Genomic DNA, 26,185 nt, shown 5'->3' on the forward strand with positions numbered 1-26,185 from the left:
AGTGCCTGAGCAGTCCCGCGGGCGCCAGTGGAAATATGCCGATTGACGCCAACTGAGGAGCTGGGCCGTGGAGCGAAATCAGCTGAAAACCAAGCTCATCACACAGGACGTTAGACCGAACTTCACCTTAACTCTGCCTCGTGAATCTAATGACTGTCAAAATGTCTTTTCTGCCAGCCTGAGAGCTAAGCAGTGCTCCCACGTCTTCGGCGTCTGCCTCGTTCATGCCTCCCCACCTCAGTTATCCGGCCTCCTTACCCACCCTCACTTGGTCCTTCTAAATCTTTGTCACTTGTTCTGTTTCCTCTGGGATCCTCCCCCCACACACGCACAGACCTGTGACTCACCAGTTGGCACATCCGCTTGTGGCTGGGCGTGGCATTGCAGGCTGTCTTCCTCTGGCGCCCTGGGCCGGCAGCCACGCCCGCCCTACGGTGGTCTGCTTCTTCTCGTGACTCTTCGCTGCGGCCAAGTCACTAAGAGTCCCACCTTCCGGGGCAAGCGAGAGTCCCAGCAAACGTTCGAACAACCTCACATCCGGACTTCGGCCCGACTCTAGGGTCGATGGTTCTTTGTATCGGAGGCCTTTCCCACCGTGGTCCTCGGGGGCTGATCGGGGAACCCAGGCCCTTCCGTACCCTGGGTTCCAGTCCCGGGACCCTGTAGTGAGCAGCTAAGGCCTGTTCCGTCAGACTCCTTGCTTCCTCTCTTGGCCTGTCTCTAGGCTCTTTTCCTCAGTCCCGCCTGGGCTCACTTCTCAGCAGATCCTGCACCCCTTCCCAGGCTCAGCCGAGTTCTGCTTGGCTCTTGTACTGAGCAACACCTCCCAGGACTTTCTCCCTAGACACCCAGCTGCTGTTTGCCTCCCCTAAGGATCTTTGTGTGTCTTGCCTCCTTCCTCCAGAACCCCAACTCCGGGGCTACCTCACTGGGGTCTGGCCCTTGTCATAGGCCACACAGGACTATTGTGATCATCTGGCCTGACCTGTGTAGCGCAGACCAGAGACCTTCCCCCAGATAATTCCTAGACCAGAGCTTTCAGAGAAACGTCCCACCTTGGTTTTGGCCAGGCTCACTACAAGAGCTTGCTCCTCCCCTATAGCTTCCCAGAGCTCCCTTCTCAGGCGAGGACCTCAAGGCTGACCCTCTCCCAGGGCCTCCTGCCTCTCTTCTACTGCCCTGAAGTCCTACCTTTGTTAGTCACCCTGCTCCTCGCTGCTGGGCCTACTCCTAAACTGGGCCTGGCCCATCCTTCAGGTGCAAGCAGGAGCGCTAATTGCCGTCTGGCACCAGAAAACTCATTCTGTGCCGGTCTGGGGTACAAACCCCATCACAACACCCTCCCCCAGTGCATACCCATGCTGTCCCCGTTCTGTGGATGCTGCAGCGCTGGTGGTGTCTTTCGCCTGCACTAAATACGCCCACACAAGTGTGGCTTGCTGAGTTATTTTCTCATGTAAAATCTGTGTGTCCGTTTAATGCGCCTGACTGTTTAAATCCTCAGAAGCAAAAGCCTGTCGTAGAGTTAGGGTCTCTTCCAATGGCAGAGGTTCTTAGGAAATGTACTAGCAGGCTAAGCTTTACAGACCCAACAGACCAATTAACAGCTACTGCTGCACATTAAAAAACCAGTAAGCCATTGTTTCTCTGTGCCCTGTCATTGTGAATGCAGATTGTATTCCATGTTGTTGCACTAACCTTAATGAGTATGTTTTGCATTCATGCAAGTCCCCCGCATGCATTTCCACAGGTGCTGCATTGTCATTTAGCATGAATTAACGTTGCTTAATGGACCAAACATGATGACTTGGAGCTTTTAGATGGTCTCGCTACGTTTCTTTGCAATAGCAGGTGGCCTAGTCAGACATTGTCTTCGTGGGTGCAGTGCAAAGGGCATTCACAGCTGGGTATACCGGGATAGCAAGCAGATAGTTGGTAGCTAATTGTTGTGGGTTGTACAGATATCTGCTGGAGGTCTTCGTGCTGAACGTGTCTCCAGCCCTGCTGGAAAGGGGTTTTCAGTATCACCTTTGTACTCTCAGTCATCCTCACTCAGCTGATCCTTCAAGCCTGCTGGGCTGAAGGCGCGCGCTCAGATTGCGAGGCCACAGCTGGGAGTGTATTGTAAGCCACCCCGCTGCAGAGCGCTGGTATGCACCAGGGCCCTGTAGAGGCTGGCAGAGTGCCCGTGTGCAGCGGTTTTGGAGGCCAGTGCTGCAAGTTGTCCGGGCACTGGGCTCTGCGGGCCCTGGCACTCACACATTGACAGGGATCACAGAGGAGGCTTTGCCCAGGCTCTCACAATTCCGTAGGCTCCAAGACTTCATCAAAACCCCAGCCCAGCCGCCCCTGGGGGAGTGCAGTAGGGAGCTATAAAGGTAACAGAGTCTCAGGGCAGGGTCCGGGCCCGCCGCGTTTTTGCCATCCTGTGTAGGGTTGTCCCCACGCCTCCTGCTTGTGGGCTGCTGCTTTGTATCCTGTGCTGCCAAGCCCTGCGTCCAGTCCCACCTCTCAGGCTGCCTGCGATCCACGCTTCTCTCTACAGCAAGCTGCCAGGCTCCTGCCTCTGCAACCTCTCCCACCCTGCACACACCCGCTGGGGATTATGGAGCCCTCTACTGACAGGGCATTGAACTGGGTGACACAGCACCCTCCACTGGCTGGGTCCTTGCCCGCCACCGCAGCCTGGGTAGGGGGAAGGTGCCCAGTAGTGGGTCAGCAGGTTCTTTAGCATCTGCTCCTGACAGTCAGGTAGGGCTAGCTGTGTAAAGACAAACACAAGCATTGGCATTGGGCTACAGTGGGAAGAATAAGTGACCGAAGACGGGCTATTGCCAGGCGATGCAGAGCCCTCTGGCCTCCGCAGTGCAGATCACTTCATTAAAGTGGCTTGGCTTTAATTATGGAAATGACTCTCACCCACCTCTGAAAGCTAAGGGAGTAATGGGGGCTGGCAGAGCAGAATCCTGCAGGGAAGGGGGCCACCTGGCACTGAGATAATGTTCATGTGCTGACGGGAGGCGAAAGCCAAGTCTTGTATTGCCACCCTGAAGCCGCTGCATGTTTCATTTTGGCGCTGATGTAAGGACCAAGTGTGGAAGCAAGACCATGGTGCTGAAGACAAGGCTTTGTGGCTGGGTGAAAGTCACTGCAGTGGCAAAGGATCTGGACCATTACAGGTGAACAGCGAAGCAAACGGAACCGTCGGTTTATTTCCTAGGCTGCTTTTATCCACAGTAATTGGATGATGGAATTCTCAGACCCAGATACTAAAAACGAATGGGTCAGATTCTCTCCAGGTGTAAATACATGCAGCATCAGTGCCTTCACTGGAGCCGCACAAGTTTGCACCAGCAAAGAATTTGGCCCACCACCGTGCCCAGTTACGCTGATCTAGCCAGGGGTCAACTCTGTAGGGCCTGGTTCTGATCCCACGCCTCTTTTACACCAGTGTTTCTCCGCTGCGCTCTCCTGATTTACACCAGGGTAAGGAAGATCCAAATCAGGCCCTGCTGCTCTCTGGGAAAAGGGTCTCAGCAGCATCCCTTTATCCCACGGTGATGCAGGTGGGGAAGGGGTGCGGGGCTGACTGAGCGAAGCTGTTTTTATTAGAGACACCTTTACCAATTAGCTCCCTGTCCTAATGACTCTGCCACAATAAATTACACAGGAAATGCAGAAATCATGGAGGTTGTATTAAAGCTTCCTGTGAAAGCAGCACTAAGGTGATTTTCTGGACCATTAAACTGTTGCCACTCGTTTACAGTCTAATCTCTTTGATACAAATTTCTTTTTTTTTTTTAATTTTAGCCTTGCACAATGTTGCCAGGCACTGCACGCTATGATCTCCTGTCCCTTCCTGCGCTGTCAGTCAGTAGTTCTTCATCCTGTTTCCTTGCATGCCCGTGGTGAGCAGAGATTTGGAGTAAGACGCCAAGGTGGAAAAATAGTGTCTTGAAATCAGGACCAATGGAGAGAAGCCTGCAAGAGCATTGTGCAAAAAGCACAGGAGGCTGAAACTGGCGGCGCACAGAACACGCGGCATGCAGAGGACAAATTGAGCTCAGTGCATGTCACTGACTCAGTAGCTGCAGCATTTGACTTTGCATCTCAAGGGACTGCCACAAAAAAAAGAACACGAGCCTAAAAACGGCCAGCAAATTACTTGAAGTGAATTGCAAAGTAAACAGCAAAGAAACGACACTCATTCCTGTCCAGAAATTAAAGAGACAGCTGTTTGAATTGTACCTCTGCCCTCTTATACATAACATATGTGGAGAACACAGGCTAATGCACTATGGTGGAGAGAAAGGCATTCCATCTCCCTGGCTCCAGCAGTCTGCTCATGGTTTTACCGGGGAGGGGGGGTGTGACGTGGAGCCCAGATGCAGAAAATCTCCATTACGGTTCAAAGGCAAGAATTAAGTGTGTTGCAAAACTAAAGCAACAAGCAATAATCACTGGGCTACCTTTCTGTGCAGGGGAGAAGCTGCTAGCTAGGAGCAAATGGAAACGGAACTACTGGGACCGATTTGTACAGCTCTTTTTTTGTGTGAGAGACAAAATGTGGTTCCCAGGGTTTTTACTGCCTTCCAGCTCAATCTCCACAAATAAAAGACGGCCCCCTGCCCTGTTTCCCACCTCCAGCCCCGGCTCTGCCGATCTCTTTGGAATCACTGAATTAGATAAACAGAGACAGCTCTTGGGGCCTGAGACAGGGAAAAAAGCTCCGGCCGATGGATTTCCTATACCTACAGTTCCCTCTGCTCTGCTGCTGTCCAGTTGCCTGTAATTCCCTGGTATCCCTTCCTCATTTGCTGCCATTGAGCAACATTCAGCATTGCTGTGCATCATCATGTCAGCTCCCTGTTTGCATAATATAGGAGCGATTGACTGCAAGGGTGTAGTCACGGGAGTGAGCAGTTTTGCAGCTGGAGCTCCATTTTGCTGAGAGCCAGCCTTGCCAGTAATCAAGCCTCAGACCTCCAGCCACGCTGACAATAATGAAGGCTAAAAGGAAGGAAGGAGCAGTCGCATCGCACACCTGCTGTGCAGTCATTGTCACCGCCGACCCCTTTAAAACAGCTCCACTTGTCAGACGGTTGGGACTTCTAGAGTGTGTGTGTGGGGGGGCTTTCATGTTAATAAGGTGGGACAATAGCTGCAGCTTGGAACTTGGATTCTAGAGACCTAGGCTCTGTTCCCAGCTCTGCCGCTGGCTTGCAGGGAGACCCTGGGCAAGTCCCTCCACCATGTCTCCCCTTGTCTGTTCAGACTGTAAACTCTTGGAGCTGGAGATTGGGACTGTACACGTATGCATGGACAGCATAGGGTTGCCTGAAAATCCGGTCAAAAAGGGAATCTGGTAATGTCTGGTCAGCACTGCTGACTGGACATGAGAAGTCTCGTTACCTGCAGTAACCAGCCTCCACCACTGGAGGGCGGGAAGAGCAGCAGCTGCTGCTGGAGCCTGGTGGAGCACTCAGGAAGGCTCTGGCAGAGAGAGGTGCCAGCGGCTCCCCCATCCTGCCCCGAGCAGGGCTGCCCCTCCCCCATCCTGCCCCACTCCCCCACCCACCCCTGGAACGCAGCTCCCCCGCCTTGCCTGTGTCACCCATCCTCACCCCCAGAGCGCGGCTCTCTCTCCCCCCCCCCCCCGCCCCCCTCACCCCCCACTCCCAGAGCCCAGCCTCTCTCCAGCATCCTGCTCCAGTCACCCCTCCACCACCCTCAGCTGGCAGGGGGAGGGCGGTGGAGAAAGCAGCGAGCGACGGGGGGGGGCGGGGGGAAGAGGAGCGGCGGGGGCAGGACCTGAAGGGAAAGAGGTGGAGCAGGAGATGGAGGATGTTCTGGCATTCAGTGTCCAATTTTCACAAATGAGAAAGTTGCCCACCCTAGTACAGCACCCTGCATGCTGGGGCTTCTAGGCACTTCCGTAACGTGAAGGAGAAATATGTTTTACCCCTGAAATCGTTTTTCTGCCAATTACGTTCTGCAAAACTTTTGGAGACAAGCCCACAGCAAAAGCCTTAAAACGGGACCCCCGGAACTATGGGTGGGGGGGGGGGAAAGGAGTGCTGAAATCTGGGGTTCAACTACCTATCCCAGGCCTGAAAGGGGCTGCTGATTTTGAGTGCCTGTCTTGCGACACGTACGGCCTGATTTTCAGGGGTGAGGAGCACCCCGCAGCTACCAGAGTCAATGTGGTGTCTCCAGAGGGGCACCCAAAGTGCACTTAGGAGAATGGTGCCGTGGATGGGGTTGTGTGCATTGAGCATGAGTCCTGGTGTAGCTGTCTGAACCCGGGACTGACTTCTAATTCCAGCTCAGACACTGATCCCCGTCCAGGCTGCTCTGCCTCATTATCCCGGGGGTCGGATGGAAGTGATCAGAAATGGGTTGATAAGACAATGGTTGAGATTGTCAAAATGAATTTTCATTGGCTGTGTTTGTGTCCCTCTGGCAATCACTTTCCACAAATATTCTAGCAAATACCTTCGCCTGCAGGGATGTTCATAGAAACAGCAGCGTTGTAGCCAACGTGATGGCGTATTCCAGAAAGCGAATGTTGCATTTGTATTCATGGGCATTCGCACTGGAGACCTGATTCAACGAGCTGTGCCCATCCAGTCCGTGAACGGAAACATAGCATGTCATCTCTGCATCCAGTGAGAATCCTTCTAATTTAAATAACGTGCAACTTGCAAGAACCTGCTCTCAAGCACTGTTTGCAGGAATTGTTCAACCAGTGTGTGTTTCAAACAAAAAATTGCAGTGTGTTTGTTGACAATTTGCAACCGACAAAAGAGGCTAAATCCTTTGAGTAGGTTGTTGGCTGTTGATTAGTTGCCTAGATCTGGAGATAACACTTATCAAAATCACGGGGGAGTTGGGAGGATCCCTTAGTTAATGTTTGGAAAGCCCTATGAAAATGAAAACTGCCAGATATTTAGTAGTAGCAACAGTATTGTGTTTTGCTACTCAGCTCTATCAGGTCCTGCTGGAGTACACCAGGTGGGAGGTTGCTGCACTGTTAGTGTTGAAAGGGACAGGTGCTAACCTGGGACCCAAGAGAGCTGTGTTCAATTCCTTGCTGCGCCACAGATTTTCTGTATGACCGTGGGCAAGTCACTTAGCCTCTCTGTGCTTTGGTGTCCCTCTGTCAAATGGACGTAATAGCACTACCCTGCCTGTCAGGGGAGTTATGAGGGTAAATATATAAAGATTCTGGGTGGAGCTGGTTGCAGAATGGAATTTCCAGCTTGTGGGAAATTCCAACCTTTTGAAATATGTTTTCCCCCTGACTCAGGATGAAAAGTTCCAATTTCAAAATTTCTCACAGGACCGAAGTTCCAAAAATAACTTATTCAGAAACATTGAAACAACCTTATTGAAAGGTTTAGTTTAGATAAAGTTGAAACATTAATAAATATAATATAATTTAATTAATTAATGGCCGGCAAGTGGAGGGATAGTCACAGTGTGTGTAGAAGAAATTAGGGGGAAGATGAACTTGGGACTCTTAATGGTAGATAGGCTGGAGAGTGCACATTTGAGGTGGGTGGGACGTGTGATAAAAATGGTAGGAGAAAGAAAGCGTGGGAAGAAGAGGACAGCAAGAAAGGACGTGGAAGACTGAGGATACGATGGGAAGACTCTGGCTAGACAAATTTGAAGAGAAAAGGACTGGAACTTCAAGACCTACAGACTCATGCCATGGACCATAAGGAGTGACGAAAAATCGTTGGCACCTCCAACCCTGTGTAAATAGGAAAAGGAGTCGAGAAGTGAAGTGAATTGTTACTATACTATACTATATTTAGTAGTCAACATGAAATAAAAGTCCATTTCAATTTCAAATAATTTCTAAATGTTTTCATCAAAAATTTCATCAAAATCGCCACATTCCTGCAAAAACATTTCAATTTTGGGAAAATAGCATTTTCTTATGGAAACCCGTTCAGTCGAAAGTTATTTTAATAGCTCCAATTGAGGGTGCTCGGGTACTGCGGCAAAGGGGGCTCTATAAATCTAGGAAAATCAAAATAACAATGCAGTTAGGTGTCATTATCTGCCATGGGGACATAGAAACCACTGTAAGGTAGTTTAAAAGAGATTCACTTTGACATCCAAAAAGTCACCTTTTGAGCCAGGAGTGCCACTAATTTGTTCCATTTTGTGTACCAGGCTGATAAACTACCATAAGTATTTAGATAAAGGTGCCGAGCACAATGGGACTGATAGTGCTCATCTCCTAAAACTCAGGCCACTTGCATAGGTGCCTGCATGTGGATTTAGTTGCCTAGCTTTAGGATCCTGAGTTTGAAACTTTCAGCCTTTGTGTCTATTTATTATTCAACTAAAGGCTCGTCAAATCCATCCATTCATCTTTGAGCTGCCCTGCAGTGAAAGGCTAGTGCGGATTAGATTCACATCCTAGTTTGCCGCAAACTAAATATTTGTGTAGACAAGCCCTAAGGTACTGGGCCAAGGTCACACAGGAAAGTCTTGAGGGGAGCTGAATCCAAGGCTCCCAGGTCCCATGGTAGTATCCTAACCACTGGACCATCCTTCCTCTCACTGTTTACATTTGGGGAAACTGAAGTGCAGGGTTAACTCCAGTGATTTGCCCAAGGTCACACAGCTGAAGAGGGTCTGGGTTTGGACCCTGAACTCCAGGGCAATCACTAGACAATGCCTCTTCCACTTAAGGTCTGAGGCCAGAATACATGTTCCTTGGTGTGAATTAATGCCATCCCTTGACTGCCTGCTCCTGTGTGCCCTGTTTATTGCTAACCTGCTTTGTATTTCTTTCTGCATGCAGAGCCAGCTCTCCCAGGCACTGAATGGATTGTCAGACAGAGCCAAGGAAGCCAAAGAGTTCCTGGTGCAGCTACGAAACATGGTTCAGCAAATCCAGGTACCATACCAACCCGCTAGAGAAACAAACCCCCAACAGGTTAATACGCCATTTGTGACTTCATGCATCACCTCCGTGTCTTGTCTTTGCCTGGTGACCTCCCTACCGCGTACACTGCTGGCCCCACACCAAGGGACCCCTTTGCATCTCTCCTCCAGACTCCTGCACTGCTGGGCTAGTTCCACTCACTCCCCTTCTCTCTGGGATTGTCACTAATGCCTCCTTGTGTATCTGCAGCCAGTCTTCCACCTCCTTGCCCGCAGAGCAACACTGACTCTCAGCCTGTCCTGGCTTTGACCAAGGAATGTGCATCTCTAGCAGCAGATACCAGTTCTGCTTCTAACTTGCAATCAGCAGGGCTGTCAGTGAGCCAGTTGTAGGAGAAGCAATGTAAAAGGCTCGTCTTCCTAGCCCCGCCCACAACATGTGGGAGCGTAAACATGTTGGTCCGATTTTTAAGGGAATTTGTTTGAAGTTTCTTTTGCTTCAATTCTTTAGCTATTCTTTGGGAATACTGGAGTCACGCTGTTTTGTGTGTGTAAAATCAGGCCGTTTGGGGCCAGATTCTGACCCCTCACTGAGCAGTACCTTACTGCACTGAAATCAACAGGATCTTCCATACAGCAGAGTGTGATTCGGTGGGAGAGGGGTATCAGGAGCAGGATGCAGGCCACAGTCTGGCCCTTTCTGATCCCCAGCTGGAGACAGAGCTGCATATGGTTTTTCAGTGGAGGCTAAATGCCAGCTGCCCTGTCCCTGGAGATCTGGGGATGGCATGAATGTGGATTCCTAACCGAAGCCTTCCACATGAGTGGAATGAGCATGGCACCGCAGTAAAACATGCTTTCAAGGTTAATGTTTAACAAACCTTCAGACAGAAGTGGCTTAAAATCTGACTGTGTCAAGTGCTGCTCTCTGTGGCTGGACAGCGCGTGTTGCTGTCCACTCAGGCCCCCGGAACGGTGACCCACTTTCTGTCTTTCCCAAGGCAGCAGCGGCTGATCCCTCAATCGGTCTCTGCTGCTGCCAAATTCAAATACCCACTTCCCCGCCCCCTCCCAGCCAAAGTGCAGCCTTCCCCTGTGCCTAGCTTCTTCCTCCCAGCGTGGTGGGTTTAGTTCAGATGCCATTTCCAGCAGGATTTCCTGCCCCCGTTTGTACGTGGCTGATGTGAACCTATCTCCGGGGGAGCAGTGTGGATGGAAGCACTTGATAGTTCCAAAGCCTGGATGTCCAGGAACTTATTTCATGCAGGCAGTTACTGAATTAGCTGTGTCCTCCCCATTATGATCCTGATCTCCAGCACTTGCTCATTCAGGGCCTGATTCAGCCACACGTAATCACACTGAGAGGTGTAGCTCACTCTGTGAGCAGCCACATCTCACCCAGTGGGGCTACTCAGAGTAAGGTAATATTCAGTGTAAGTGGCAAAGTCTAGCCGGCCTGTAGTTCTTCCTCATGCAAGTAGGCCCACTGGGTGAGATAGTGCAGCCCTCGCCCTTCCTGGTGAGCACTTCCTCACACGCGTTGTCCCACTGGCTTCACTTGCTCACACGAGTAGCCATGTTCGATTCAGGGAGGCCCCAGCTAAGCGAAGCACTTAAACAACGTGTCCTCAACTCTAAGCACATGAGCACTCCCAGTGAAGATTACAGGGCTACGCTCTGGGGCAGGGGCCATCTTTTTGTTCTATGTTTGTACAGCACCTAGCGCAATGTAGTCCTGGTCCAGGACTGGGGCTCCTGGGTGCTATGGCAATATACATAATAAATAACGATAATGGTAACCTAGCCCGTTGAATTTAGTGAGATGTCTCACCTGAGTAAGGGCTGCAGAATCAGACCCTGCAAAAGGTAAACTGGAACCTCTGACCTGATGACCCAAAACCGTCACCATAGCACTGCACTGATACTTGTGATTGATTAAAACCAATGTGTTATTGACAAGATTTCGTGTTATAGGCTGGGCCAATTGCTAACAACTTGGCCCCATTTTACGCAGCCTTTTGAGAGAGCTCTGCTGGACGTAGGGACGAGATTGTGCCTTCGCCGGGTACAGAGGTACCGCTCAGTGTTGTGTGCAGTGACTGTTTGGTTTGATAACCCCCGGAATCAAGGCTCACAACCCCGTGAAATGACCAAATGAATGTAATAGCCTCAAAACATCAGGATTTCCCCATCCCAACGAACACCCCCAAACGAATATAAATTCCGACAGCTCAGGGAATTCTTCAGAATTCAGGAATTATTAAAGGCCCAAATGAGCATAACGTTGATAACGTACAGATGAAAACTGAAATCTTTTGGGGATGAGACACATTAGCCCTAAGGCAATAAAGCCATTTACAGCACTGCATAGATGTGTATGGTTAATTACTTAAAGGAACTTTCCTTCCATGTAGCCTGCCCTCGAGCTCTTAGGGGGCTCAGAGAAGTTCACAGGTGGCTATTCATGCCTTCACAATCCCGCATTATCTCCTTGCTCCTGCCACCCTTACTCCCTAAGTATTTCTCATTCATGCCACTAGTCCCATTACCTTCGATGGGCCTGATTACGTGAGTAAAATTACATCCCTGAGTCGGGCCTTGCAGGATTGGGATCTGAATAAACACCGCTAGATATAGAGCGATCACAGGGGTCCGGAGCTGTTACCCAGGGTTCCTGCAGTTAAGGGTTAGTATGTCGCACAAAGTAACTCTTTCACTAGATGAAGGCAGGAAGAACTAACTTGTTTAACCCTTAAAACACTGGGACAAATATATTCACCCTCAGTAAACTCCACCTGGTTTCTGCTATTCCAGTTCCTTCTATATTTGCTCACAGCATCTAATCTAAGCTCCCAAACGCATTCCAGCCTCCTGTTATCCCTCCCCAAGACAACCTTGCACAGCCCCTTCAGGCTCCCCCCCACTCCCAGTTCCCTCCCCTCACCCCACCCCACACGCCCTCCCTGACCAGCCAGTCCGCTGCTGGAAAACCTCCCACCCTTACCCAGATGTGGATTCCGCTCCAACCCACCTCCCGAGAGCTATTTCCGATCCCAGTTGACTGGCCAGCGAGAGGCTGAAGGGACATGTCTAGAGGGGCAAGGGGCCAGTGGGAGCTTCCAGAGTCAGAGCAGTTAACATGTGGGGGGGACCCGTCCAGACGAGCCCTCCTCCCTGCTGGAGGGGCTGCAGCAGGCGCAGGGAAATCCCCGGGGCTGTGAGCTGTGCTTTGTTAACACAGGAGAACAGCGTGGAGTTCGAAGCTTGCCTGGTGGCACAGTGTGATGCCCTCATTGACGCGCTCAACAGGAGGAAAGCCCAGCTGCTGTCCCGAGTCAACAAGGAGCACGAGCATAAGCTGAAGGTCAGTTCAAGGCTTTCTGATTTCTGAGCCTCTGCGCCTCTTGGTTACCGGTCATAATTTTAACCCAGCCCTTGAGTGAAATCTGCAGAGCCTTTCTGACTGAAGTGATTCAGTCGTCCTCACATCTTTTCTTAACCCGTGTTCTGTCGCAGATCGTTGTGACAATTCACGAACCTTCACCCCCTGTTCAGAAGGTAGGCTTACCGTTAAAGTAGGCCCTGCTCGGCCGCAGTTACGACAACAGCCCTCAGCTCTGTTGACTTCAGTGGGAGATGAGGGAGGTAGGGTGACCGTATGTCCCGTTCTGGCCGGGACAGTCCCGTTTGTAAGCGCTGTCCCGGCCGTCCTGACTTCTTTTTACAAAAATGGGCATTTGTCCCGCTTTTGCCCTGATTATTTGGGAAGAGCAAACAAACAAACGCCCAGTTTACCAAAAAGGTCGGTGTGCCCCCCAAGGGACGGGGCAGAGGAACGTTGGGGGTATGGCGACACGAGGTGCCAGGCAGTGGGTCTCGGGGGCAGCCCCAGCAACGGGAGGCATAGGGCTCGGGTGCTCAATCCCAGCCATGGGTGTCATGGGGTATGGAGCTCGGGTCGGGGGGGAGTGAGCCCCAGCCCTGGGCAGTGCGGAGCTCAGTGCGGGGGTCAGCCCCAGCCACAGGCAGCGCGGAGCTTGGGGAGGTCATCCCCAGCCACGGGCAACAGGGGGTTTGGGGGCCAGCCCCAGCCATGGGTGTCATGGGATATGGAGCTCGGGTCGGGGGGGAGCCAGCCCCGGGTGGTGGGGAGCGGGGGTTCCTTGAGCTCAGGCAAGCCCCAGCCATCCCGTTTTTACTTTAGGAAATATGGTCACCCTAAGGTGAGGGCCCCCAGCATCTTGTAAGATCAGGCCCTAAATTAGCCGGGTGCAAAGGGGGCAGTACAGGAATGCAACAGGAAGAGGACAGTGATTGTGTTTGCTCTGCATGGCACGCACCTTTATGTTGGGGGATCAGGTCAGACATGACAGTCGGGTACTCGAGGGGTGCCACAGGAAACCCCCAGACAGATAGCCCAGGAGAGGAGGTGCAAGAAGTGAAGCTGAAAGTGGGACATGAAGGAGAAGGGAAGGCAGCGTTACCCTTCAGTTCGTCACTCTGCGGTTCCCTGAGGAACAGGGCCTGCTCTCTTCAGCTGGCTTGTGGCTGCCAAGGGGACTCTGGGGCTTGGGCTAAACAGAGACTGTCAGGTGGGCGTGAGTTGACAGGTTGGTGCTAGCATGGTATCCATTGGCTGGTGTAACTGTACATCAGCAAGCCAGCCACGCAGGCCCAGGGCAATCCCACTGAAGTGGGTCACCCAGAGCCTGAGGTATTGAGAAGACACAACCGTCTCACGCTGAGCTTTCGGGGCTGTTATCTGAGCGTGTTTCAGTTATTTGGCTGAAACCTGCTTGCGGAGTTTTCACGTCTCCTCTCTCTCTCCTCATACGTTTGGCACATAGCGCGGCGTTGGGCCATCTGAATGGCTTTGACTCATTTTGTAGACCTTTCCCAGGATGGACCTAGCCAGGTTTTCCCACCCTGAGAGCTGAGGGAGCCTGAAAGGCATTGTCGTTAATCTCACGTTCACCCTCACAATGAAGAAACCGGATGCTCTAGCTTAGGGCTTCTCAAACGTTTTCATTGCATGAGTCACATCTTAGCAAGGAAGCTGCCGTGTGGACCAGTGCCCCACCTCCCCATTTCACAAGTGCACAGATCACCTCCCCTCTCGTTCATGAAGGCATAACAGCCTTGTCCCTGACACCTTTCTTTCTTGTCCTTGTTTGGCCACCAATTGAATTCCCACCTCCAAAGTCAGGGCCTCTGCTTTGCCCTGCAGCGCTGACAGAAGTCAGAGTTTAAAAACAAAGCCGCTCTGCTGTGTAGCTGGGCATTCCTTACAGGGTAACCTGATGAGTCTGATCAAAGCCAGCCAGCTGTCTAGCTTGGCCCGGCTACGTCAGCAAGAGTGGGACAGGGCTGGTGGGCAATAAATTCTGCGGGGTGAGGAAACTGTTTTCCTGCCAGTGTTTTAGAGCCCCGAACCCAGTGCTGGTGCTCCATCACAGAGAAAAATACCCAGCCACAAATGGGACTCTTTTAAACTCTAAACACAGCCTGAATTTTCAGACGTGGCTCCCTAAAGCCAGGCACTTACATTCCTACTTAGGCACCCATCTAAAAGCACTCTCCCTTTCTGACGTGCTGCGTCCCCACAACTCCCAGCAACTTCCCACCGGCCACTTCTATTTAGGGGCCTTACTGCGGGCAGCCACATGCGAAAATGTTGGCCAGGGCTGGTCTGTGAATGCAGCTGCAGCAAAGGCTCCTGGGAAGAGGGAAGGTTGCCCAATGCGACTGGGTTCAAAGAGCCAGCAAGAAGGGCTCATGCCATATTCCGGGTCCCCCAGTAGCAGTGACAATTGAAAGCTGGTTTTAATTTCTTACTGCTGTGGGGTAGACTCTCCAAAGCAATTGGTCTTTCTAATCCAGCGGCCATCCCCCGCGGATCAGTAACAGTTTCAATGTAGGTCACATTTATAGACTAAACGACTAGACTGTTCCCTTTAGTTCACATGCTAGGGAATAAGTAATAAAAGTAGCAGAACTGGTACTTTGAAGATTATCGGGGAGTGTTACATAATATGGTTTTGTCTTAATTGTGCGACAGAGTCCTATGCAACGCGTGTGTATACACGTGTCATGGGGCTTTTGCATTGTTAAGTTGGTATGCTCACCCTTTGCATAAAGCCTGGATAAATAAACACTGCATGGCGGTCTGGTAGCATCCTTCCCCTGGAGGCCAGAGATGGGGCATGCATGGGGCACCTCTTCAGTTGTGCCATGGCTGCTACCATCAGCCCAAGAGCTGCGTGTTGGGCAATGGGGCTATGCAGTTCACAGACCCGCCAGCCACGCCCCTGCCACTCCCCTAGCCCACGCACATAAATGCCCCTGCTCCAGTGGGCTGCCCCTTTGGGCTGAGGAATTGTCATTGGGCTCTGTATTTGGCACTGATGCGACCACTGCTAGAATAGTGTGTCCAGTTCTGGTGCCCACAATTCAAGAAGGATGTTGATAAACTGGAGAGGGTTCAGAGAAGAGCCACACGAGAAGGAATAAAGGATTAGAAAGCATCCCTCCTAGTGATAGACTCAAGAATCTCAATCTACGTACCGTAAGAAAGAGAAGGTTAAGGGGTGACTTGATCACAGTCTGCAAGTACCTGCATGGGGAACAAATATTTAAGAATGGGCTCTTCAATCTAGCAGAGAAAATTTGAACATGAGCAAATGGCTGGAAGTTGAAGCTAGACAAATTCAGACTGGAAATAGGACACACATTTTTAGCAGTGACCGATTGAGGGATCGGCCGCTGCTGCCTTGGGAAAGACAGAAAGTGGGTCACCGTTCCGGGGGCCTGAGTGGACAGCAACACCCGCTGTCCAGCCACAGAGAGCAGCACTTAACCCTAACCCTAACCCTAACCCTAACCCAAAGGACCCGAAGCCTGCCTTCTGCTATCGCTGTGCCGGCACAGGAATAGCGGTTGGGCTGACACTGCTGTCAGGGTCAAACGGGAACTCCGCCGCCATGGGAAGGGGATGCAAAACGTAAGCAGGGTTGCGCTTGAAACTACAGAGCAGCTGTCATTCCAAAGGGGACGGGACCGCAGCTGCCACTGAACCTGAGGGAGCATTGTGATTGGCATGGACTGTGAAATGTAACAAAGCCAATAGCATTTGCACTGAGACGGTGGAGCATTGGAATTGCTGTACAGAGGGCGGAAATGTTACGGGAATCTGTCAAGAGGGAAGCTATCCAGTATTCGGCAGTGCCGCTTAGGACGTGATTCCTCCTTCCCCTGCAGTCATTTATACCGGCACTAAGCGGGCATGAGACATTGCTCAGTCAGACCGGTCGCACTTGCATTCTGCACCGGGCACTCAGTTTGCACTGCCACGCAGCAGCAGCTCTTGAAAGGATCTTTCTGCTAGACCCACCTGCTTGCAGTGGTGCCGTGGCTCTGTTTGTAAGCGAGGAAGAGGCGAGAGAGCAGAGCTTTGCTCTGTATGCTGGATCGATGCCGCAGATTTGTCCACGTAGCCAGAATTTCTGTTCCCATGCAGCATTCCGGAATGTGTGTTAACAGGGCTTCCGAGCTGACCTCATTTATCTGACACACAATTTCACTGACAAAGCGGCACATCGCCACGTTTGCCCAAAGAGCCGACTCACATTTGTCCCCTGGGTGGAAATATTTGTAAGAAAATTACCTAAAATGGGACAATTTTTCACTCTTCTTCCCCCCGCTCCCCTCCTTTTTCCTGATATTGCAAAATGCATGTGGAGATCAGAACTTCCAGAGCAAACCCCTCCGTATTCGTGCTCCATGTTAAAGGCTTAGTTTTTAGAAACAAACAGTGCTGTCCTTGTGAGAAGCAGTGGTGGGCATCATTTTAAATCACCACCCAAGAATCCCCCTTCATCCTTAGCTGTAATAACCCCCCCAAGCTGTATTTTTTCTAGTGCTCACTTTTGGTTTTATTTCTGAATTCGAGATGCTGCAGAATGTGATGCTGTCCGAAAGCAAGAGACCAATATGGTCCAAAGCCCAGTAGTTTGGGCGAGTGACATACAGGCTTCTCTGCACAGTTCTCCAAGGGTGAAATTCGTGTAGGGGCAACCCAAAGCATAACCCTACCTCACGCTCTAGATAATAAGGCTTACGTGGACCATTCCGACCTTTGGATGGATGGATGACTTTTGCCCTCAATGCATTTTAACCTGTAACTACACTAACCTATCTGCTGGAGTCCTCACTTCTGAACCCCAATTGTCAGATTCCCTGGAGAGACTGATTACGTGGACAGATGTGTGTTAAGGGCTATGCTGTGGTCACAAAATTTGTACCACTCCTGACCTTAGCCAGTGTATGACCTTAGATCTCCAGAGGTGAAAGGCTAATACGTTCATGTCCTGTACTCACGTAATGCTTCTGGATCCAGGGGAGCTGGCTTCAGAAATTAGAGCTGAGATTTTTCCAAAAAAAAGTTTAAGGCAATTAGCTACCTAACTCCCATGAGGCACCTAATTCCTTTAGGTTCTTTGAAAATCCAAGCTGAAATGTTAGAGTTTTGGGAGTTGGGGTGAGGGGGGGAATTCGTGGAGTATTTTTTCTGCTTGAAGTTACCACTAAGAGCCTCACACGATTAAAATGAGCCTCTTTACTCTGGGCTGCACTACAAACTTAAGTCGACCTATGTTGGATCAACTTACAGCCGATGACCGACTTATAGTAATTACTGTGGTGATTCATGTCCACGCTGCCCTTTCTGTCGGGGGTGCACGTCCTCACCAGCAGCACTTCCACCGACGTGGGGGGCTGAGAGCCTGAACTCTCAGCTCCACGCTGCTCCCCGCCAGGAGCCTGGCTGCCCACCAGGCTCTCGGCTCCCTACTCCCAGCAGGGAGCTCAGAGTTTAGGTGCAGCCGGGCTCCCAGCGGGGAACAGGGAGCTCGGAGCCCAGGCAGCAGCCCAGCTTGGAAGGGGGAGTGGGGAGCCGGGACCCGGGAGGGGCAGCAGGGCACCCAGCGAGGAGTGGGGAGCCCAGGTGGCAGCCCAGCAGAGCCCTGCAGGGCAGAGGGCTCTAGCTGGAGCCCACCTCCCACTCCAGTGTGACAGCCCCAGCTGTGAGTGGCTTTCTTGTCAATGTCACAGCGCCAGCAGGGAGCCGTGAAAGTGACAAGAATGCCAGCCAACCGCCAGTGTAATAACCCGCAGTGTCTGCACGGGCACTGCGTCGCCCTGACTACACCGACAGAAGCCCCACGCCTCTCGTGGAGGTGGAGTTATGATGTCGGTGTAGCAGGGCACTTACACTGGTGGGAGCAAGGCTGTAGTGTGGATACTGACATAATTAGGTTGACGTAGACCAGGCCTCAGTGTGTTACCCTTTGAGCAGCTGACATGAGACCTTCCTGTGCTTTCTTTTACAAAAACTCTCCAGTCCCCACATTGTCTCTCAGTCTTTTATATCTTGCTCGTGCCCATGGGAGGTATCTGAGCACCTTGTGGAGGTGACTCGGTACTGGAGAGTGGACAAGGCAGAGGGAAAAGCTATGAAGAGAGGTTAAAGGCTGGACCGTTCATTTTTCTGCTGCCTGAGGGAGGATTGATTGTAAAAGTTTTCAAGTATTGGACACAATATTTTGGCATTCTGCCTGCACATGGAGAGATGGCACTAACGCCATGTGCAAGAGACCATCCTGCAGAGACTCTAGAGTAAGGACTGGGATCGATAGTAAGAGGCAGTTGAACCTGGGGGCTCCTGACTCAGAAGCCATCTGACTCATTCTTCTTAGAACAGAGAGCTGGCTCATTGATCCGGAGAGGCAGCAAGGACTGCAGAAGAAAGAGATGACATTGCAAAATGCATGAGCTTGGGAACCTGTTAAAGAAGTCAAATGTAAATGGACTTTCTATCAACATTTATTTTTACCCTGAGTTGTCCCTTTAGTAATGAGGTTTTACGCCTCTAGCCTTCTCATACCACTTTGCTTTCTGCTGGTTTTACTAAATTGTTTTATTAGCACTAACTTCTCAGGGGCTTTTTGGTTTGTTCTCCATTTGTGTATTTTGCACTGGAATCTGGGCTCGGAACTGCACCTTACAAATCCTTAGATGGAAATCGTAGAATCATAGGATTAGAAGGGACCTCGAGAGGTCATCTCAATCTCATCTCATCTCAAATGAGATCATTCAAGTTTCCTGCATATGGTACCTCCGGCATCATGATGACCATTAATGCCACTGCAATTCCAGTTACAAACCCCCTCTGATCTCCACTGAAACATGTCCGACTGGAAATACTTCGTACAAATTACACATAGGCATTGTAAGTTAGGCCTGAATGTCAGAATCTTTCCAGTTGTTCTTTCCACCTGCATTTTAACCACTGCTCCCATTAGTTCTGTACCATGAAAGGTGCATTGCACCCCTCCTCCCCTGACTAATAACCCTTTTCTCTGTCTGCATTTGAGAAAACAACCCCTCTTTAGTTTCAGTTGTAGATTTTAAGACCAGAAGGGACCATTATGGTGATCTGTTTTGACTTCCTTCATGATACAGGCCAGAAACTTCACCCTACACATGTGGCCCAACTTGTGGGGGACCTAGAGCACATCTTGTAGAAAGAGACATCCCAGGCTGGTTCAAAGACTCCAGGTGATAGAGAATTTACCCCACCTCTTGCTTATTTGTTCTAATGCAGGGGTAGGCAACCTATGGCAAGCATGCCAAAGGCGGCATGCGAGCTGATTTTCAGTGGCACTCACACTGCCCAGGTCCTGGCCACCGGTCCGGGGGGCTCTGCATTTTAATTTAATTTTAAATGAAGCTTCTTAAACATTTTAAAAACCTTATTTACTTTGCATACAACCATAGTTTAGTTATATATTATAGACTTACAGAAAGAGACCTTCTAAAAACGTTAAAATGTATGACTGGCACGCGAAACCTTAAATTAGAGTGACTAAATGAAGACTCGGCACACCACTTCTGGAAGGTTGCCGACCCCTGGTCTAATGGTTAATGGGGGCACTAGGTATTTGATTTTTATATCAGCCAGAAATGAACAGCAGCTTTAAACAAGAGAAAGAGACAAGGCAAATGTCAATAATTTAACCGGCCTTAGCTTTCAGTCTGGCTGGCTATTAAAATGCCTTGTGATGCCCTATGGGCCCATTGCTTTCGATTTATAGGGTTTCTCGTGAAAAGTTCCAGTTGGGCTATTGGATTTTGAAAATAATCTCGTTGGTTAAGTGAAACTACCGTCATCGCTGTGCACTATGGAACGGCCTCTCTTGGGAGCATCATCAGGCCATAATAATAAGTCAGTGATGTCTGAGCTCAGCTTCTCCACTCTAGGACACAGGCCCTGTTACTACCAACAGCAGACAGAGGGGGGCAGTGTATTGTCTTTGCTCGTGTGTCGTACCCCTTTTTGATTTGACACAAGATTTTGGTGCAGCTCTGTTCTGGCTAGTAGGTAAGGCTGACTGTCAGACCCACCTCCCCCTTTTCTGTAGGACCAACCTTTGCCATTGATGCTATGTTCTTCCCTCTGGAAGGGTGGGATATGGGAATTTCCTCAACTCAGTATGTGGGACGATGTTCAGTGAAAGGAGAAGGGGCTCTTAAGAGCAGGGAACAATTTAGGCACTCTTCTCTCAGGGCACCAAGAACATCACCTTATTAACTCAGAGTCTAAGGCAGCTCGAAAATGTTCTGTCAAAATTGGGTTTTGACAGAAAATTGGATTTTGTAAAGAGAATTTTTTCACAAGTAGTCTCCACTTTCTGTGGAAACTCTCAATTTTTCATCAAAAAATGAATGCCTGAAAACCAAAATACTTTGATTGGGAATGCCGCTGCAGTGCACTATGGGAGATTTAGTTTAGGTACCGCATGTTCCCATTCTTTTGATATGGTCTCCCACAGTATTCTTGCCAGCAAGTTAAAAAAGTATGGATTGGATGAATGGTCTATAAGGTGGATAGAAAACTGGCTAGATCGTTGGGCTCAACAGGTAGTGATCAACGGCTCAATGTCCAGTCGGCAGCAGGTATCGAGCGGAGTGCCCCAAGGGTCGGTCCTGGGGCTGGTCTTGTTCAATATCTTCATTAACGTTCTGGAGGATGGCGTGAACTGCACCCTCAGCAAGTTTGCTGATGACACTAAACTGGGAGGAGTGGTAGATATGCTGGAGGGTAGGGATAGGGTCCAGAGTGACCTAGACAAATTGGAGGATTGGTCCAAAAGAAATCTGATGAGGTTCAACAAGGACAAGTGCAGAGTCCTGCACTTAGGACAGAAGAATCCCATGCACCGCTACAGGCTTGGGACCAACTGGCTAAGCAGCAGTTCTGCAGAAATGGACCTAGGGATTACAGTGGATGAGAAGCTGGATATGAGTCAACAGTGTCCCCTTGTTGCCAAGAAGGCTAACGGCATATTGGGCTGCATTAGTAAGAGCATTGCCAGCAGATCAAGGGAAATGATTATTGCCATCTATTCAGCCGTGGTGTGGCCACATCTGGAGTATTGCATCCAGTTTTGGTCCCCCCACTACAGAAAGGATGTGGACAAATTGGAGAGAGTCCAGCGGAGGGCAACAGAAATGATTAGGGGGCTGGAGCACATGACTACTAGGAGAGGCTGAGGGAATTTGGCTTATTTAGTCTGCAGAAGAGAAGAGTGAGGGGGGATTTGATAGCAGCCTTCGACTGCCTGAAGGGGGGTTCCAAAGAGGATGGGGCTAGGTTGTTCTCAGTGGTGGCGGATGACAGAACAAGGAGCAATGGTCTCAAGTTGCAGTGGGGAGGTCTAGGTTGGCTATTAGGAAAAACTATTTCTCTAGGAGCGTGGTGAAGCCCTGGAATGGGTTACCTAGGGAGGTGGTGGAATCTCCATCCTTAGAGGTTTTTAAGGCCCGGCTTGACAAAGCCCTGGCTGGGATGATTTAGTTGGGATTGGTCCTGCTTTGAGCAGAGGGTTGGAGTAGATGACCTACTGAGGTCTCTTCCAACCTTAATGTTCTGTGATTCTATGATTCTCCTCTATGGGCCGGGCTCCTACACCGGCTTACATCTCCCATGCTGCACGATGGCCAAGGACTCCCATGATGCACAGGGTCTGCCTCCAAGAGAGTAGACCATGGTGCATCGTGGGAGATGTAGTCCGACCAGAGAACCCAGTCTATAAAGGAGAACAGGAGCACGAGGCACCACAGCAGAAATTCCACATTGACTTTTTCCTAGTTTTGACCACAATTTTTCAGTATTGAATGTCAGCCAAAAATCAACATCCCCACCCCACCCCACTGCCATTTTTCAGCCAGATCTAATAGGGACATAAGATTTTCCATGCCAGATCAAATCTTTGGTCCATCAAACTGAGGGCTGTCTTTGATGATGGGCCTCCACTAGTGGAAAAAGCATAATGCTGCTGGCTAATGCTGTATAGGGTGATTCCTTCCTGACTGTTGCAATAATCATCTCAGGAGATCGAGGGCTTGTCTACTTGGTGCTTTGGTCATAAGCATATCACACACTAACTGACCTATGTGGACACTGCTGACATGCGCTAAAAGTTTCTTAATGTGCATTAGTGTAGTTCTGTTTCAGACAGTACTGTGTTAACCCACACTAGGGAACTTTTCATGCACACCAGCAGGATCTACAAGAGCCAGTTAGCTCATAACACACTAGTGCAGACTAAGATTTACACACCTCCGGTGCACACCAATGCACCATGGAGACAAGCCCTGAGAGTGATCACAGGTGACATGCAGGAGTTGGAGTCTCACGGGGTGTCCTAAACTGGAGTCCTCAAGCATGGTAGCTCCGGCCTAGCTCACCCTTTGGACCTCTGAGGGGCCAAGGTTTGGTAGTGAAGGTTGCAAAATCCAGTAACCTAGTGTCGAATACTGAAAAGGAAAGCAGACCCTTGTGCAGAGATGAGTGCAGATGTTATTGTCTTTTAGGGGCTGTATTAAAATGTAAATTACAGCTAATGTCATTTTACCGGGAAGAAAAGCTTTTGGAATAAATTGCCTATTTTAAGGTTGCAGTGAGCTGCAGGGGCTGACAAAAATGCTCCATGACAGGCAGTAATTAGCAACAGAGGGTTCTGGTTGGTGCCCCCCTTTAGCATGTAAAGAAAAAAAATCCCTTTGCGTTGTCAAAGAGATCACCACCAAATCATAAGCAACTGCTCTGAACTCTTTCCCAACCAGCCCAGCACTGCCAAACTCCCCAACATGACTTACCCAGTCAGTTACATCCTGTTAGCCTCTTCCCAGCGTGTTCCATAATTCAGCAACGCTTGGTTTGTATCCTTGGTTTGTATCGTTCCAAAGTAATGCGTGCAGCAGAGTTGCTGGACTCTTCTGGTCTTTTCCAAATCCCCCTGGAGTCCATGAGAATCTTTCTATTGACCGCAGAGGGGTTTGGATCAGGCCCTTATATAATCTGGTGGGATTTGCAGGTTTGAAGTGGTGGAGCCCCCCAGCCTCTTCCATGGGGATGCAAGCTCCAGTGCTCCCTCCTGCTCAAGCAGATGAATTACAGGGAGGCCCTGCAGTTGCAAACTGGTGCAGTCTCCCCTGCCCTGCACAGATGAGTCCAGCTTTGTGGGTGTGAGCAGTGGGCCCAAATTACAGGACGATTGTGCTCACAGCTGAACGCTCAGTGTCTATTGACATACGCAGGAATTTCATTAATCCTGCTTCATAAACGTGTTGGACCCGGTCCAGGCCCAGCTAATCACACTGCTGATGACCACTGTAAATGTTTTGACTTTGCATAATGTTGTAGGTTTAAAATTACCATGTTCAGTCTTGTGCTTCATCGGCACACATCCAGGGCCTGCGCTCTGCAGTGCAACCCGTACGGTCACTCGCATTGTCTCCTGCACGTACGCGTCAGTGCGCTCTGCTTTGCAGCGAGTAACACAGGCAGTGCAGGAAGAGTACAAGGCCTGATGTGAACCAGCATTGGGCTTCTGATCTGTAGTAGGCTCCTGGGTTAGTCTGGCTTGCCACTGACCTTAGTCTCTCCTTGAAACCATTTTCTTAATTTAACACTTAGCCGAAATAAAACCATCTGAGATTTACATGCATTGCCAGGTATAGCAGATGGTGGTTCCACTGATGATATTATTAAAGCATTGGCTTTGTAGGGAGAAGCCCATGAATTCATTATCCGGCAAGAACTGAACCAAGATTTAAGTCGCAAAGAAGATTAGGAGATTGTTTTTCCAATCCCATATTTGTTGCCTCCCTAGCAGTATGTGCATTTCCCAAGGGAGCGTTTTCACAGCAGGATGGGATGAAGGGAAGGCTGCTGCTTTTATGTGCATTTGGCCCGGCGATTACACAGCCCATCAGTGGTCCGACCGACAGAGAAACACACAGTCTCTTCAGGTGGCGTTCACTGGGCGTTGGTGTTTGTGGGCAACGTGCACTTTAGGAACCAGAGCAGGTTCCATGACTGGGCAGCGACTTCTTATCATGCAGAGCAGCTGTATGGCCAGAAGCAGGTCGTCCGGAAGGTTGCCAATGAGGAGAGAATCTGAGAAAGCCACGGGGTCTACACTGTGATAAAAGACATGGCCGCGGCTGGCCCAGGTCAGCTGACTCAGGTTCATGGGGCTCGGGCTGCACAGTTAACAAATCTGCAGTGTAGACATTCGGGCTTGGGCCAGAGCTCAAGCTCTGGGACCCTCTGTTCTTGCAGGGTCCCAAAGCCCAGGTTCCAGTCCAAGCCCAAATGTCTACACTGCAATTTGACAGCTCAGCAGCCTGAGCCCCGTGAGCCTGAATCAGCTGACCCGGGCTAGCCACGAGTTGTTTATTGCAGTGTAGACATCCCCTTACTTACCCTAGTGTACCACCACTGAAGACGATCAGATTACAGGGGTTTAGAACCGAAGCACCTGAGACAAGAATCTGGCCCAAGAAGTCTTTTGCACCCACTTTGACCAACGTAAATGACTAGACCAGGTTACAAGGCAACAGGGAATCAGCCCCAAAGAACCAAGAAACTAAGGGCTAACGATAATCCATGCGGTGTCTCAGGACTTTACATGAAGTGAATATGCTCGACACAATGGTGAGAGCCGCAGAGATGGCTTTGGAGTGAGATGCCAAGTCCCAGAGGAGCAGTGTTAAAGGTATAGACGGGGTTAGATTTTTATTGGCCCGTGAACAAGTTACTCTCAGCTTATTCAGGCGATGAAACTCGGGGCCCAGTCCTACTTCTGTTTCCCCTTTACAGTGCAGGCAAGGCAGGAGCTTGATTCCCCTGGCCATTGTAAACTAGCCCTAACTATGCTCTGAAGTGGTTTAAAAAGCTGGACTGCAGAGCAGAGGCAGGCCATGTCTGCGGCGACTAGGGAAACCAGCCTGACGCCTTGGCTGGCAGGGAATCTGTTCACGCACCGTTCCCCCGAAAGGTAAAGCAGACTTTAGCCCCCTGAGTTTAGGGCCACGCATCGTGCTGCAAACAGCTGCTGTGTATGGGGCTGTCGTTAAAACCGGCTAATTTAAAATGTCAAAGTATATCAAGCGACCAAAGTGAGTGGAAGCCGTGACCTTCACTCGCTGCAGTGTGCTGTGGAAAGAACAGCGGCTGAGCCAGGAACTTCACTCCCCATGAGGCACCAGCTTTTTGACAACAAGAGCCAAATCCCAGTTCATAAGGCTGGATACAGAGGAGCTTCTTGAGAAATGGCTGGCAGAAGGAATAGAAGAGGTGTGAGGGGCTGGTTGGTGTTAGACAGTGTATTTTATGAAGATAGGCAATATATTATCATTTATATTACACTTTTGCTAAGAGGTTCTATGCTAGGCACAGATCAAACCTATAGTGAGAGACGTCCCTGCCCCAAAGAGCTCACAATCTAAATAGACAAAGGAGGGAAACTGAGGCACAGAGAAGGGATGTGATTTGAGCACGGTCACACAGCTTGTCAATGGCGGAGCCAGGAGTAGAACTCAGGGCTCTAGTCTACTGGCATGGCCGCTAGGCCGTGCTCCTCCCTCTCAGGGTAATTGTTTCAGCTCACTTGGGTGTCAAATTAGCATTGAATTACATCTTCCTCAAAATTATAGGGAAATCTTTAATATGTCTAGGGCAAAACTCTGATGTGCTCTTCTAATTACCATACCTTGGTGAGGGCAGCCTCTCTGCATTATGTCCTGGCCTTGAAAGATAACCCATCGCTACTGCATGCTGCCACAAAATTAAAAGCAAACTTTAGCATTCACCACTTTGGTATAATGACAGGTTTCAAATTAGCAGCCGTGTTAGTCTGTATTCGCAAAAAGA

At 50.1% G+C, this 26,185-nt stretch overlaps 1 protein-coding gene across 9 annotated transcripts in view; it reads left to right on the top strand.

Moving 5' to 3' along the window:
- Positions 1-26,185, top strand: part of TRIM9 (tripartite motif containing 9) — a 123,981-nt gene that overhangs the window by 58,625 nt on the left and 39,171 nt on the right. For all 9 annotated transcript variants that reach the window (XM_037901334.2, XM_037901330.2, XM_037901329.2 and 6 more), the window contains exons 2-3: positions 8,825-8,920; positions 12,149-12,271. In XM_037901334.2, the coding sequence (XP_037757262.1) occupies positions 8,825-8,920; positions 12,149-12,271 (219 nt within the window). The remainder of the gene's footprint in view (positions 1-8,824; positions 8,921-12,148; positions 12,272-26,185) is intronic.

Source organism: Chelonia mydas, chromosome 6 (assembly GCF_015237465.2).
Source record: "Chelonia mydas isolate rCheMyd1 chromosome 6, rCheMyd1.pri.v2, whole genome shotgun sequence".
In the NCBI taxonomy this organism is placed as follows: Eukaryota; Metazoa; Chordata; order Testudines; family Cheloniidae; genus Chelonia; species Chelonia mydas.